The 13,072-nt window shown below is 47.8% G+C and overlaps 1 protein-coding gene across 1 annotated transcript; it reads right to left on the bottom strand.

The window, feature by feature from the left end:
* Nucleotides 1-9,518: 9,518 nt before the first annotated feature.
* Nucleotides 9,519-10,001, bottom strand: LOC121448748 (histone H3.3A-like). The gene has a single exon (XM_041652949.1). It carries the CDS (start codon nucleotides 9,999-10,001, stop codon nucleotides 9,519-9,521), a length of 483 nt encoding a protein of 160 aa, XP_041508883.1.
* Between the last annotated feature and the right edge of the window lie 3,071 nt (nucleotides 10,002-13,072).

A 13,072-nucleotide genomic window follows, 5' to 3' on the forward strand; every position in this document is an offset into this window, starting at 1 on the left:
ACATGCAACTGTGATGTTCTGAGTTCAAGTCCTTAGGAGTTGAGCTGGACATGGTTTTGAGCATGGGAAGTGGAGGCAGACGATCCCTGAAAGTTCTGTGGGCAGGCAGCCTGGACTAGACGTCGGTGAATGAATGACAGGGATCCTGTCTAAAGCAGGGTGGGGGGCTGGAGAGATGGCTCAGTGGTTAAGAGCATTGCCTGCTCTTCCAAAGGTCCTGAGTTCAATTCCCGGCAACCACATGGTGGCTCACAACCATCTGTAAAGAGGTCTGGTGCCATCTTCCGGCCTGCAGGCATACACACAGACAGAATATTGTATACATAATAAATAAATATTTTTAAAAAATTAAAAAAAAAGCAGGGTGGAAGGTGAAGACTGGCATCTGGCATACAGAGGTGACCTTTGACCTCCACATGCGCTCGGTGGAGCTCTGCACACAGACAGACATATCATTGTTTCTCTGTGTAGCCCTGGAAACCCTGGAACTCTGTAGACCAGGCTGGCCTCAGACTCATAAAGATCCATCTATCTCTGCCTTCAAATTCATGGGGTTAAATGTGTGTGCCACCACTGCCTGGCTGCTTTTTTTTTTTTTTTAAGTGATTTATTTTTGTTCTGTGCTCAATGTTTTGTGTGTGTGTGTGTGTGTGTGTGTGTGTGTGTGTGTGTGCGCGCATACCACATGCATGCAGTATCCACAAAGGCCAGAAGAGGGCACAAGGTTTTCCTGCAACTGGAGGATGCTGGGAACTGGATCTGGGTCCTCTGCAAGAGCAGTCAGTGCTCTGAACCACAGAACCATCTCTCCCGCCTCCACACAAAGACATTTTTTAAAAGTAGAAACAGCTTCGAGTGGATGATGAATGGATAAATAAATGGTCTCTTGCTGTCTGCTTCCATTGCTCTGAGGCACCTGGAATGACAGGTCCTGAGGGAGGGGAAGCCAGTTAGTGGTCGCCAGGGCCTGGGAAGAGGGTGTGGAGCGATTGCTTAGCCGGCAGGAGGTTTCCATTTGGGTGATGAAAATTATGTGGAGTCAGATGGAGGTGATAATGGGATAAAACTGCAAAAATATACACTACGGAGCTGTACATTTTAAAATAGTTTATTTGGGGCCACAAGATGGCACAGTGAGTAAAGGTGCCTGCTGTTGAGCCTGAGGTCTGAGTTCAATCCCTGGAACCCGCTTGGTAAAAGGGGGTCAGGTTCATGTAGTTGCCCTTTGACCTTCATGAGCATACCAAGGGATATGTGTCCCCTTTCCCCAAATAAATAATACACAAATGTAATAAAAATAAAATGGTTGATTTTATGTTATGTAAATTTTACCTCAATTTAAAGCAAAATGTTTTAACTATCTAGAATCTATGATCATGGAATTTTCATAACTACTCAAGGATTTAACACATTTAGAAACATATTTGCTATTAATTTATTTTTGTTAGAGACTTAATCTTCAACTCATTTGAGAAAGAGCAACTGAAGAAAAACAGCAGTCTCTCTCTCTCTCTCTCTCTCTCTCTCTCTCTCTCTCTCTGTGTGTGTGTATGTATGTGTGTGTGATATTGTAATTCACTTTTCCGTTGTGATAAAAAACAGGCTAGTCAGATCTGGGCAATCCCTAGTTGGGAACCCCTTTCTCCAGGTGACTCTTGACTGTGTTGATGGTAAAAACTAGCCAGGACAGAAGGCATAGTTAAAAGCCAACAAGCCCAGATGAAGGCTGCCTTTTCCTGGGTCTGGAACTCCTGCTCTTTCAGCAATTGCACCCGACTTTCTGCTCTACTAGAAGAGTTTCAGGCAGGAGGGAATCCAGTGCGTGCAGAGGGAACAGAGCCCAGCCAGGAAACACCATTAATTTTTGCAGCCATCACACAGCTAGACAAAAGAGCCAGGATGTTGTCGTGAAGGGCAAGCAAACCCAGAATGTTGCCGATGCCCAGTGGTGACCCATGTTGTAGTCAATGTTACCCTGCAGTCCCAGAGCAGGTGACTTGGGAAGGAATGGACTCTTGATGCCTCTTATTCTCCTGAGGCCCAGACTCCATCAGACCTCAGTGTTTGGCTGGGAGCTTCACCCCAGCTCCTGACATAAGCCCCTTCCCCTGGGAGTTGCCTCAGTCCAAACTCCACCTCTGAGAAAGCCCACCAAACGGTCAGAACCTCTCCCACAGGCTATTTAAACTGCCTCCCAGAGAATGAACATGTGGTCTCCTGGTTTTCCGTGGTCATTTCGGTTCTCCTTTCCCCCTCTCCGTGTTTCCAGGGGGGCCACCAGGGAGCGCTGCCATTCATTAAATCTGAGCATCTTTTAATTCGGTCTGATCTGGTTTGATTTGGATTACTACGTTGGCGGAAAGGTTTGTTGGTCGAAAAATACTTAACACTCAGCACTGGGCACAGAAAGATGCCTATGTTTTTTACAGATGCCCAGCCAAGCCTCAAGGTGATTTCTTGTTGTTCCCATGTCTGAGGCCACAAAGCAAATGAAGTGCAGACCCATAAAACCCCTTCCTCTTGAGACACCCAGAGATGGTGCAGTGTTGTGTGGACTGCTTTGTGTTTAAATCTTAAAGACGGGCCTGTGAGCTAGATGGGTGGTTAACAGCACTTGCTGCTCTTGCAGAGGATCTGAGTTTGGTTTCCAGCACCCACAACAGCCTGCAACTCCAGTTCTGGGGAATACAATGCCCTCTTCTGGCCTCTGTGGGCACTGCTTGTATGTGGTGCACAGCCACGCATGCCGGCAAAATAACTGTACACATAAAAATAAAAACAAATCTTTAAAAATAGAATATTAAGCTGGGCAGCGGTAGCACATGCCTTTAATCCCAGCACTTGAGAGGCAGAGGCAGGGGGATCTCTGAGTTTGAGGTCAGCTTGGTCTACAGAGCAAGTTCCAGGAAAGCCAGGGCTACACAGAGAAACCCTGCCTCAGAAAAAAATTTTCCTGAGACAGGAGTTTTCTTAGTTCTGGCTGTCCTGGAACTCACTATGTAGACCAGACTGGCCTCAGACTCACAAAGATCCTCCTGCCTCTGCCTCTCAAGTGCTGGGATTAAAGGCATGTGCCATCACATCCAGCTAATGTTTTTTTTAAAAAAATTAAATTTTAAAAAATCATGATTAGTGTTAGTGGCAAGTGTTGGGGCCACCCCTTCTGATATTCATTCCCCTTTAAATCAGCCAAGACACTGGCAATGGGCAACTCGATTTCCTAATTAGCGTCTATTGAACTTGCCTGTTGTCCCAGCCGCCTTGAGCAAACAGCCAGCCTGGCTGCCCGTATGCCAGCACCAGACTTCTGGAACTCTCCACAGATCCTCGAACAACTGTACAAAGGCAGCTGATTGCCTTGGCTCCTGAGGGCACAGTCCTAGCCAGGGCTGCTCGCACAATTCCTACCAGACTTTTCGCTCTAACAAGGCTTGATGTATGAGTCTAGATTAAGACTTCCTATGGTTTTCCACTCACCACCCTTTTTATCCAAGAAGTTTTACTTGACTCCGCTTATATAGTTATCATATATATACATACACAGATATTTATAGTCAAACATTTATATAACAATTATTTCCAAACAGTTCTTTGCACATATATACTTTTTCCAATTATTAAAACGAAAACATATTCAGGTGTTTATTTTTATACAAAGAGTTAAATCTTGGCTAAATTTTTGAGACTATAGGACACAGAGTATTTTCAACATTTTTCAGGGTCCATTCACATTTTGCTTTTATAATTGTCAATGTTGAGAACACATCTTCATATAAGTACACAGTATAAAATGGTGTAACCATAAGAAGGTCTAAGTATAGGAAGGATGGGCTCGGCTGTTTCTCTATGAGCAGGAGATTTTGTTAGTTAGTTGTTTATTTTTTTATGTAGGGTTTCCTGGCTGTCCTGGCTGTTCCCAGACTCATAAAGATCCTCCTGCCTCTGTCTCCAGAGTGCTGCTGGGATTAAAGGTGTGCACCGCCACCTCCCAGCGACCAGATTTTTGTAGGTGCAATGAAAGTGCTGCAGCTCATAACATACAACAGTTTGGGATCTGAGCTGAGGTTGTCAGGCAGCGTTGGAGCTGTGGGGCCGAATGGCACGCCCTGGGCAGGATACCGCAGGGGCTCACAATGCAACACAGGTGAGCTACATACATACAGCAGAAACACCTCAAATTCATTATGCATCTGATTTTGAATTAAGTTTTGGTTTCCTGTCAGAAACCTTTTACTGTTGCCAAATATTCTGTGGTCTCTCTACTCAGTTATGCGATTCCATACGAGGTCACTAGCCACAGTTCAAGAAACTTTGCTTTGGGGCTGGAGAGATGGCTCAGTGGTTAAGAGCACTTGTTCTTTTTGTTTTGTTTTGTTTGTTTTTGTTTTTCAAGACAGGGGTTTCTCAGTGTAGCTTTTGGTGCCTATCCTGGAACTAGCTCTTATAGACCAGGCTGGCCTCGAACTCACAGAGATCCATCTGTCTCTGCCTCCCGAGTGCTGGGATTGAAGGTGTGCGCCACCACCGCCAGGCTCAAGAGCACTTGCTCTTGCAGAGGACCCAGTTCAATTCCCAGCACCCACAGGGCAGCTCACAACCATCTGTGACTCCAGTCTCAGGGGATCCAACACCCTCTGCTGATTTCTGAGGGCACCCGACTCATATGTGGTGCACAGACATACATGTAGACTAACACTCATACATGTAAAATAAAAATGTAAAAAAAAATTAAATGAACACACAAGAAGCTGTACTTTAGGACTGGGGGTGTAACTCAGTTGGCAGAGCACTTGGCTAGCGAGCATGGAGTCCTGGGTTTCATCCCCAGCACTGAATAAAATTGGGCATGGTGGCACATATCTTTAATCCCAGCACTTGGCAGGTAGACACAGGAGGATGGGAAACACACGGTCACCCTTAGCTGGTTAACAAGCTTCAGTCCAATTCTGCATTAAGTAGGAGGACCAGGAGTGACAGGGAGGGGAAGGCAATGGGGAAGTGGTGTTCTAGCAATCATTTCCCAGCAATCATTTCCCTGGCCAGAGGGAAAGCCCTTCTGCTGGAGGAACTGTGTCAGGTGCAAGGTCACCAAACACCAAAACACAAGCTTTAAGACTGATTGGTCCGGACTACAACCCCAAGGTCCAAATCTGGAGCAGAAGGAGAGAGAGCACTAGCAAGGAACTCAGGACCGCGAGGGGTGCACCCACACTGAGACAATGGGGATGTTCTTTTGGGAACTCACCAAGGCCAGCTGGCCTGGATCTGAAAAAGCATGGGATAAAACCGGACTCGCTGAACATAACGGACAATGAGGACTGCTGAGAAGTCAAGAACAATGGCGCTGGGTTTTGATCTTACTGCACATACTGGCTTTGTGGGAGCCTAGGCTGTTTGGATGTTCACCTTACTAGACCTGGATGGAGGTGGGTGGTCCTTGGACTCCCCACAGGGCAGGGAACCCAGTCTGCCCTTCGGGCTGATGAGAGAGGGGGAGTTGATTGGGGGAGGGGGAGGGATATGGGAGGCGGTGGCGGGGAGGGGGCAGAAATCTTTAATAAATAAATAAATAAATAAATAAAAAGACTAGTTAGAATTCTGAAAAAAAAAAAAAAAAGACTGATTGGTGCCACAGAGGCACAGCTGTGACTAGCCCAAACAAGTGCTGTGATTGACCTAGAATGAACGGCTCGCTGACTTATCTGGCAGGGAGCCTCTTTCCTGAGATTGCAACGCTGGGTAGAGGCATCTCTGGAGCTACCTGCTCTCAGTTCCGCAGGTCCCGCTTGTAACACGTGAAGGCGGCAGCAGCAGTAAAGGCAGCTGACACCTTCGTTACAGCAGCGGCGCCCCAGCGGCTTGATAACTGAAGCCGTGGCTGTTTGACAGTTTGGAGAGCCAGGGTAGCTGCTTGACACACTCAGCGGTCCTGGTGGCCTTGAAAGTAATCCTGGCACGGCACCTCTTCCCTAGATTCCAATCTTTGCGGTTGGGCTTCCAAAGAACCCTTCTTGGGACTGGCACCTGGTTGCTGAGCCCAAGGCCCTGGCTTCTCGGCACAGTGTCCGTAATTGCTGTACAACTGCCAAAGTAGCGGAAGGACAGCTGAAGAAGCAGCTGTGAAGGACTCAGAATCACCCACCAGCTGCACCCCCAGATCTGAATCTGCCCCCGCTGTGCTGGTAGAGGCTGCGGGTGACCACCCACTGATCCAACGACCCAGGCCTGATTCCGAAGCCTGCACAGCAAGTGTAACACTAGAGGGCGCTCCTTACCGCTGCTCATTGCCTGTCTGCCGCTATGGCTCTCTGTAGCCAAACCCAAAAGGGATGGGAAGCCTCCCTGGAGCGGCATTTGTAGACTTTGTATCTATCCACAATTTCTATCCAGATGAAGCAAAAGAAACCTCCGCCAATACGTGGTGATAGGGAGAGCCTTGGGCTAAGACAGGATGAGCAGAAGAACCGATGCCCATTGCTGGTGGCACTTGATCCTTACAATTATGAAGGTGATTTTTCTTTTCAGTATGGTCAAGGCAATTTTTTTTCAATATTAGAGAATGAAGCTAGAGACTTTGGCAGGCCAAGCAAGTGATCTACTATATACATATGATATATATCATGTATATATAGCTATCCATTTTGCTTTTATTTTTTGAGACAGGATCTTACCAAGTTGCACAGACTGGCCTTGAACTTACTGTATACTGCCATAGCAATCTTACAATACTGAGTAAATGAAAGTCGCCCTGTACTTTCATAATTAATTAATTTGTAATATTCATAATAGAACAAAGCAAAAATATGGAAGGGTGGATGTACAAAGCACAAGCATGGAAGGATGCAGGTGTACACACAAGCACGGCAGGATGCAGGTGTACACACAAGCACGGCAGGATGCAGGTGCACACACAAGTATGGCAGGATGCAGGTGCACACACAAGTATGGCAGGATGCAGGTGCACACACAAGTATGGCAGGATGCAGGTGTACACACAAGTATGGCAGGATGCAGTATACACAAGCATGGCAGGATGTAGTATGCATACAAGCATGGAAGGATGCAGGTACCACACACTTTTTGCAGATTATTTGATCATGCTGTGAAAACCCAGATTGTGTTAATAAAATTAGCCTTGGATCAGGGGGCAGAGCCAGTGACTAATTGACTAGAATTAGCCATAGAGAGTATGGAGGACCCAGCCATATGGATAGAGAGACACAGGAAGGAGCATGGAGGGATTTAGAGATTTCTTGGTCTCTTTGGTTTAGGATGGTGTGGAGAGATTCTGTCTCTTGCTGGGTCTCCAGCCAAAAAGAAAGGTCAGTTGCTTGCTTTGGGGCTTCTCTGATCTAGTAGGTTTTCATTCCAACATCTGACTCCCGAATCTTTATTGGAAAACAAAACAACTTAGATAAAAACAACATTTCGGGCTGCATGGCTCCAGCCACAGCTAAACTGGTGCTGGCAGGACTGGAAGGCACAGATGGTAGTTAAAATGTCAGTAAACAACACATACAAGCATGGCAGGATGGAAATATCAAAGAGGCTGTTGGTCAGCATTGTTCATCACCAAACTGGAAACAAATTGAAAGCCTCTCCAGGGAGAAATGGGTACAGTTAAATAAATGTTCCTTCTCCTTAGTGGAGGATGAATTACAATGCATCAGCTCCTCATGGCTTTCTCAGCCTGCTTTCTTATGGCACCCAGGACCACTTGCCCAATCTCACGGAAGCATTTTCTCCATTGAAGTTTCCTTCTCTTAGTTGATGCTAGCTTGGGTCAAGCTGACATAAAACCAGCCAACACAGGTCCTTTTTAAAGACTTTTTTGTTTGTTCGTTTTTCAAAGATTTATTTTATTTTTTATGTGTCTGTAGGTGCCATTGTGGGCCAGGGGGAGGTGCCGGAATTTCCTGGAGCTGGAGTTGGCTGAGCCACCTCTTCAGTCCCAAAGCTCTTCCATTTATCCTCATTCACACGGCTGAAGGGCCAGGGGACTGGCCCAGTGTCCCGCACCGAATTCTAGGCCAAACCCATTTCTTATGACTCCTGCCTCTGACCAGGGTAGGTTAGACAAACTCAGCTTTAAATTCTGGCTCTCTGGTCTGTTCTGACCTTGTCTGTGTAAGGCAGTGGGCCGCTACCTGTGGGCCGCTACCCTGCTGGGGTCACATGGAAGATATTTCCATTACAATTCATAATAGCAGCAAAGTTACAGTAACAAAGATAATTTTATGATTGAGGATCACCACAGCATGAGGAACTGTATTAAAGGGAAGGTTGAGGGCCACCGGTAAGGAAGCCACGCCACCTGCCGTTTGCCCCAATTCAGACTCTGGATCTGGGGATCTCTAGTTAACAGTTTCCATCGATCGGGGCCACTTAAGTATGTGTTTAAAAGAAAAACCGCAGGGTAAACAAGCTGTAAACCTTGGCAGCATCCCAGAGGAAGGAGATGGAGACCAGGAAGCGAGAAAACCATGAAGTTTGAGTTAATCCTCTGTGTTCCAGCAATGGAGGTCAGCCCCACAGCGAGTAAGCAGCCCCATGGCAAGTGGGGCAGAGCTCCAGAGAAAGAAGGAAACCTGCTAGAGAGGGCACAGCCAGGCTCAGGACAGAAAGGATGGAAAAAGGAAGTTTCACCTTTCAGAGTGAGTGAGGGCTCAGAGCAGTGGGCGGACCTATCAGAGCCTGAGAATAGCTCTGGGGTTTCTGGAAAGGAAAGCACATTAACTGATTATGGGGTTAATTATTCATCCTGTATGGCTTTGGGAAAATCTGCCTTCTTAAGGGGTAATCCCTGGCCCACCTGAGATACCTCTTACTGACCAGGAGGAAATGACTTTCTAGTAACTGGCCTCCAATGACACTGTAACATTGTTTCCGGCAGCAGCTTGTCAGTATCTGTGAATGTTCACACGCTCTGTGTCCATCGTTACCCCTGGAGGGAGTTACAGGGACTCGGCAGAGAGCCTGGCTTTGTCTTTTGTACTCTGTGTGGGTGTGTGTGCCCACGCCGCATAGGGAATGCTATTTGAGACAGGGTTTCACATTGCCTAGGCTGGACTCAAACTCACTATGTAGTGGTCAATGGCCTTCTGCTCCCCCTGCCTTCACTACCCTGGTCTACTCCGGTCTGGACCAGTCTAGTCTGGTTAAGACTGCTCTGGTCTGGTCCGGTCCTGTCTGGTCTTGTCTGGACCAGTCAAAACAAGTCTGGTCCTGTCTGTTCCGTTGGATCCTGGCCTGGTTCGGTCAAGACTGGTCTGGTAGAATCCGGTCAAGAGCAGTCTGCTCCAGTCTAGACCTGTTCAGTCTGGTCTTGTCCAGTCTGGTCCGGTCCAGTCTGGACCAGTATATTCTTGTCTGGTCCAGTCTGGTCCGGTCTGTTCCGTTTGAGACCGGTCCTCACTGGACCAGATGGGTCCAGATCAGTCCAGACCGGTCCCAACCATACCAGACCAGTCCAGATCAGACCAGATGTGTCCCAACCAGTCCAGACGGGACCAGACCAGTCACAACCAGATCGGTCCAGACCAGACCAGTCTGTTTCGGTTGAGACTGGTCTGGTCCTGTTTGGACCACTCTAAACCGGTCTGGTCGAGTCTGAACCGGCTAACACCAGTCTGGTCCGGTCTGAATTGGTCAAGATCAGTCTGGTCCGGTCTCAGGTTGGTATCTTCAAAAAGGCCAACCAGATAGGTCTCACTTGCCTCCTGCAAAGCACCAATAGCTGCACTCTGGAAGCACAGATCTGTTTTGAAGTCCTGAGCAATTTCTTGCACCAGACGCTGGAAGGGGAGTTTGCGGATCAGAAGTTCAGTGGATTTCTGATAGCGTCTGATTTCACGGAGTGCCACAGTACCAGGCCTGTAACGATGAGGTTTCTTCACCCCTCCAGTAGAGGGCGCACTCTTGCGAGCGGCTTTTGTAGCCAGTTGTTTCCTGGGTGCTTTATCACCCGTGGATTTATGAGCAGTCTGCTTTGTACGAGCCATGGTATGGGCACCTCCTTACTTACCCCCCTTCTCCTTTGGCTGGAGCTCGGCAAGCGAGAGTCGGCGCTGGCGTTAGAGAGTTGCGGCGGCGCGGGGACGGCTGCGAACACAATTCCTCATTCTTTCTTTGATGGGGTTTCATGTATAAAGCTATGTAATCCAGAATGACCTTGAACTCCTGACCCTTCTTTCTCCAGCGTTGAGCTACTAGGGCCAGTCTATGCGGTGCTGGGGATTGAACCCAAGGTTTTGCTAATCCAGCTCCGGCTTCATGGTTTGCATTTCTGTGTTTGTGTCCACACCTGTGACGTCACTTCATGACTCTGCTTTAAACACTGTAGTCTGGGCTTTAATTCTCTGCTCCTCGGGTTTGGTCATAGTTTTACTTAAAGTAACAATTAGTTTCAAAAAAGATTTAAAAAGAATGAGGGAAGTAACCAGAATACATGTTTCTCAGAAGACAACAAACAGGTCATCAAGTACATGCAAAACTATTCATGGAGAGAAGGCTCAGTGCTCTCTCACAGGACTGGGGTTCAGTTCCCATCACCCATCTGTAACTCCAGTCCTAGGGGATTTGACGCCCTCTTCTGGCTTCCAAGGCCACTGCACAAATGTAATGCAAAGACATACATGTATGCAAAACACTCTCACACATAAAAGAAGATAAAGAAAATCTCAAAGAAATATTTTACTTAAAAAAATCTTCATGGCTACAGATCACCAGGAATGTGAGTTAAAGCCACAGTGAGAGCTCGCCTCACACCTGTGAGCGTGGTTAAAGCCATAGTGAGAGCTCGCCTCACACCTGTGAGCGTGGTTAAAGCCATAGTGAGAGCTTGCCTCACACCTGTGAGCGTGGTTAAAGCCATAGTGAGAGCTCACCTCACACCTGTGAGCGTGGTTAAAGCCCACAGTGAGAGCTCGCCTCACACCTGTGAATGTGGTTAAAGCCCACAGTGAGAGCTCACCTCACACCTGTGAGCGTGGTTAAAGCCATAGTGAGAGCTCGCCTCACACCTGTGAGCGTGGTTAAAGCCCACAGTGAGAGCTCACCTCACACCTGTGAACGTGGTTAAAGCCCACAGTGAGAGCTTGCCTCACACCTGTGAGCGTGGTTAAAGCCATAGTGAGAGCTCGCCTCACACCTGTGAGCGTGGTTAAAGCCCACAGTGAGAGCTCGCCTCACACCTGTGAGCGTGGTTAAAGCCATAGTGAGAGCTCGCCTCACACCTGTGAGCGTGGTTAAAGCCCACAGTGAGAGCTCGCCTCACACCTGTGAGCGTGGTTAAAGCCATAGTGAGAGCTCGCCTCACACCTGTGAGCGTGGTTAAAGCCCACAGTGAGAGCTCACCTCACACCTGTGAGCGTGGTTAAAGCCATAGTGAGAGCTCGCCTCACACCTGTGAGCGTGGTTAAAGCCCACAGTGAGATGTCACCTCACACCCGTTAGCATAGCCATTATCAAAAGTCAAAAGAGAGCAAGTGCAGCTGAGGGTGTGAGGGACGGGGCCTCTTGCACGAGGGATCCCCGTGGATGTAAATAGTGCGGTCAGTATGACAAGCAACGTGGAAACTCTCCAAACATTAGCAACAGAACCGCAGTGTGACCCCACAACCCCATGTCTGCGTGTGTGTTCAAAGGAAATGACGTTGGCACGTTGAGGTGCGTCTGCTCTCCGTGCTCATCACAATGGTCTTCACAACAGCCAAGACATGGGCGTGAGCCTGGGCATCTACAAATGAATGAGCGGTGTGTACGTGCGTTGGAATGTCACTCTTCCCCAGAAAAGAGGGCAGCCACCTCACGTGCTGCATGGATGAACCTGGAGGATGTCATGCCAAGTGAAGTGTGACATCAAAACACTTCAGGGCATCATTGATATGTAGAATTCAGAAACTCAAGTCAGAGACACAAGGTCACATGACTGGACTGGGAGGCAGGAACCGGGTTGGGGGGATTGCAGGGATGGGGAGTGGGCACAGACTTCCAGTTCTGTAGGGTGAGCAGGCCCTGGAGACCTGGCATACTGCATGGGATGATGGCACAGTGCTGATTGTGTGTTTGAAGTTTGCTGAGAATAATCTTAAATATTCCCATCAATCTTCCTGCCCCTGTTTCCTCCAGGGAATGTTTTTCAACATTCCTCTGTGGGACGAGCTGGGAAATTCACAAACCTCACAAGAAACTTAACAAGGCTCAAGGCCTTCTCCTGGGTTTGTATACTCAGTAAATAACTGTTGGAGACAGCAGGGTCCTTTGCAGAGTTGCCTGCAAGTTGGGCAGAGCGCTCTAGGGATGCACTCTGGTGACTGCACCCTTGTGGGTTTCTCAGCAATGCAGCTGTCCCAGTCACTGATGCTCCCGTAAGTAACCCTCATCCACGTGCCTGCGGAGGACGCCAATAGACTCACTGATTCATGAGTCTGGACCAGGGAAGACCAATTTTGATGGAGGAAGGTCATTGGCTAATAAAGAAACTGCCTCAGCCCATTTGATAGGCCAGTCTTTAGGTGGGTGGCGTAAACAGAACAGAATGCTGGGAGGAAGAGGAAGTGAGCTCATCTGCCTTAGCTCTGCTCTCTGGGGCAGATGCGATGAAGTTCTGACCCAGGATGGATGTAGGCTAGAATCTTCCCGGTAAGCACACCTCGGTGCTACACACATTAATAGAAATGGGCCAGGCAGTGTTTAAATGAATACAGTTTGTGTGTTGTTATTTCGGGGCATAAGCTAGCCAGGTGGCTGCAAGCAGGGTGGCAGGAATGCAACCTGCAGCTCCCTTCAACACAATTTGGCCCATCATCAGTTGCCTGTCTGGAATGAATAGACAATGATCACATCCAAGAAAAGTCATGGCACACACACACACACACACACACACACACACACACACACGGTAAGTATGGGAGGTGATTACCTACTGTAGGAAATGAGTAGCTTGAGAGAGAAAAATCATTTTTCATTGTATATGTATACCAGAACATCACACACAACTTAAATAGGTAGAATTTTCTTTATTATTCCTAGGCATGCTGGTACACAATGTGATATTGATCAAAGCAAAAGA

This window comes from Microtus oregoni, unplaced genomic scaffold (assembly GCF_018167655.1).
Source record: "Microtus oregoni isolate MIOR12 unplaced genomic scaffold, Mior012 000005F_ref0000423, whole genome shotgun sequence".
NCBI lineage: Eukaryota > Metazoa > Chordata > Mammalia > Rodentia > Cricetidae > Microtus > Microtus oregoni.

Excerpts from the sequence above, each read along its gene's own strand:
- LOC121448748 (XM_041652949.1), bottom strand. The coding sequence starts at position 10,001 with ATGGCTCGTACAAAGCAGACTGCTCATAAATCCACGGGTGATAAAGCA.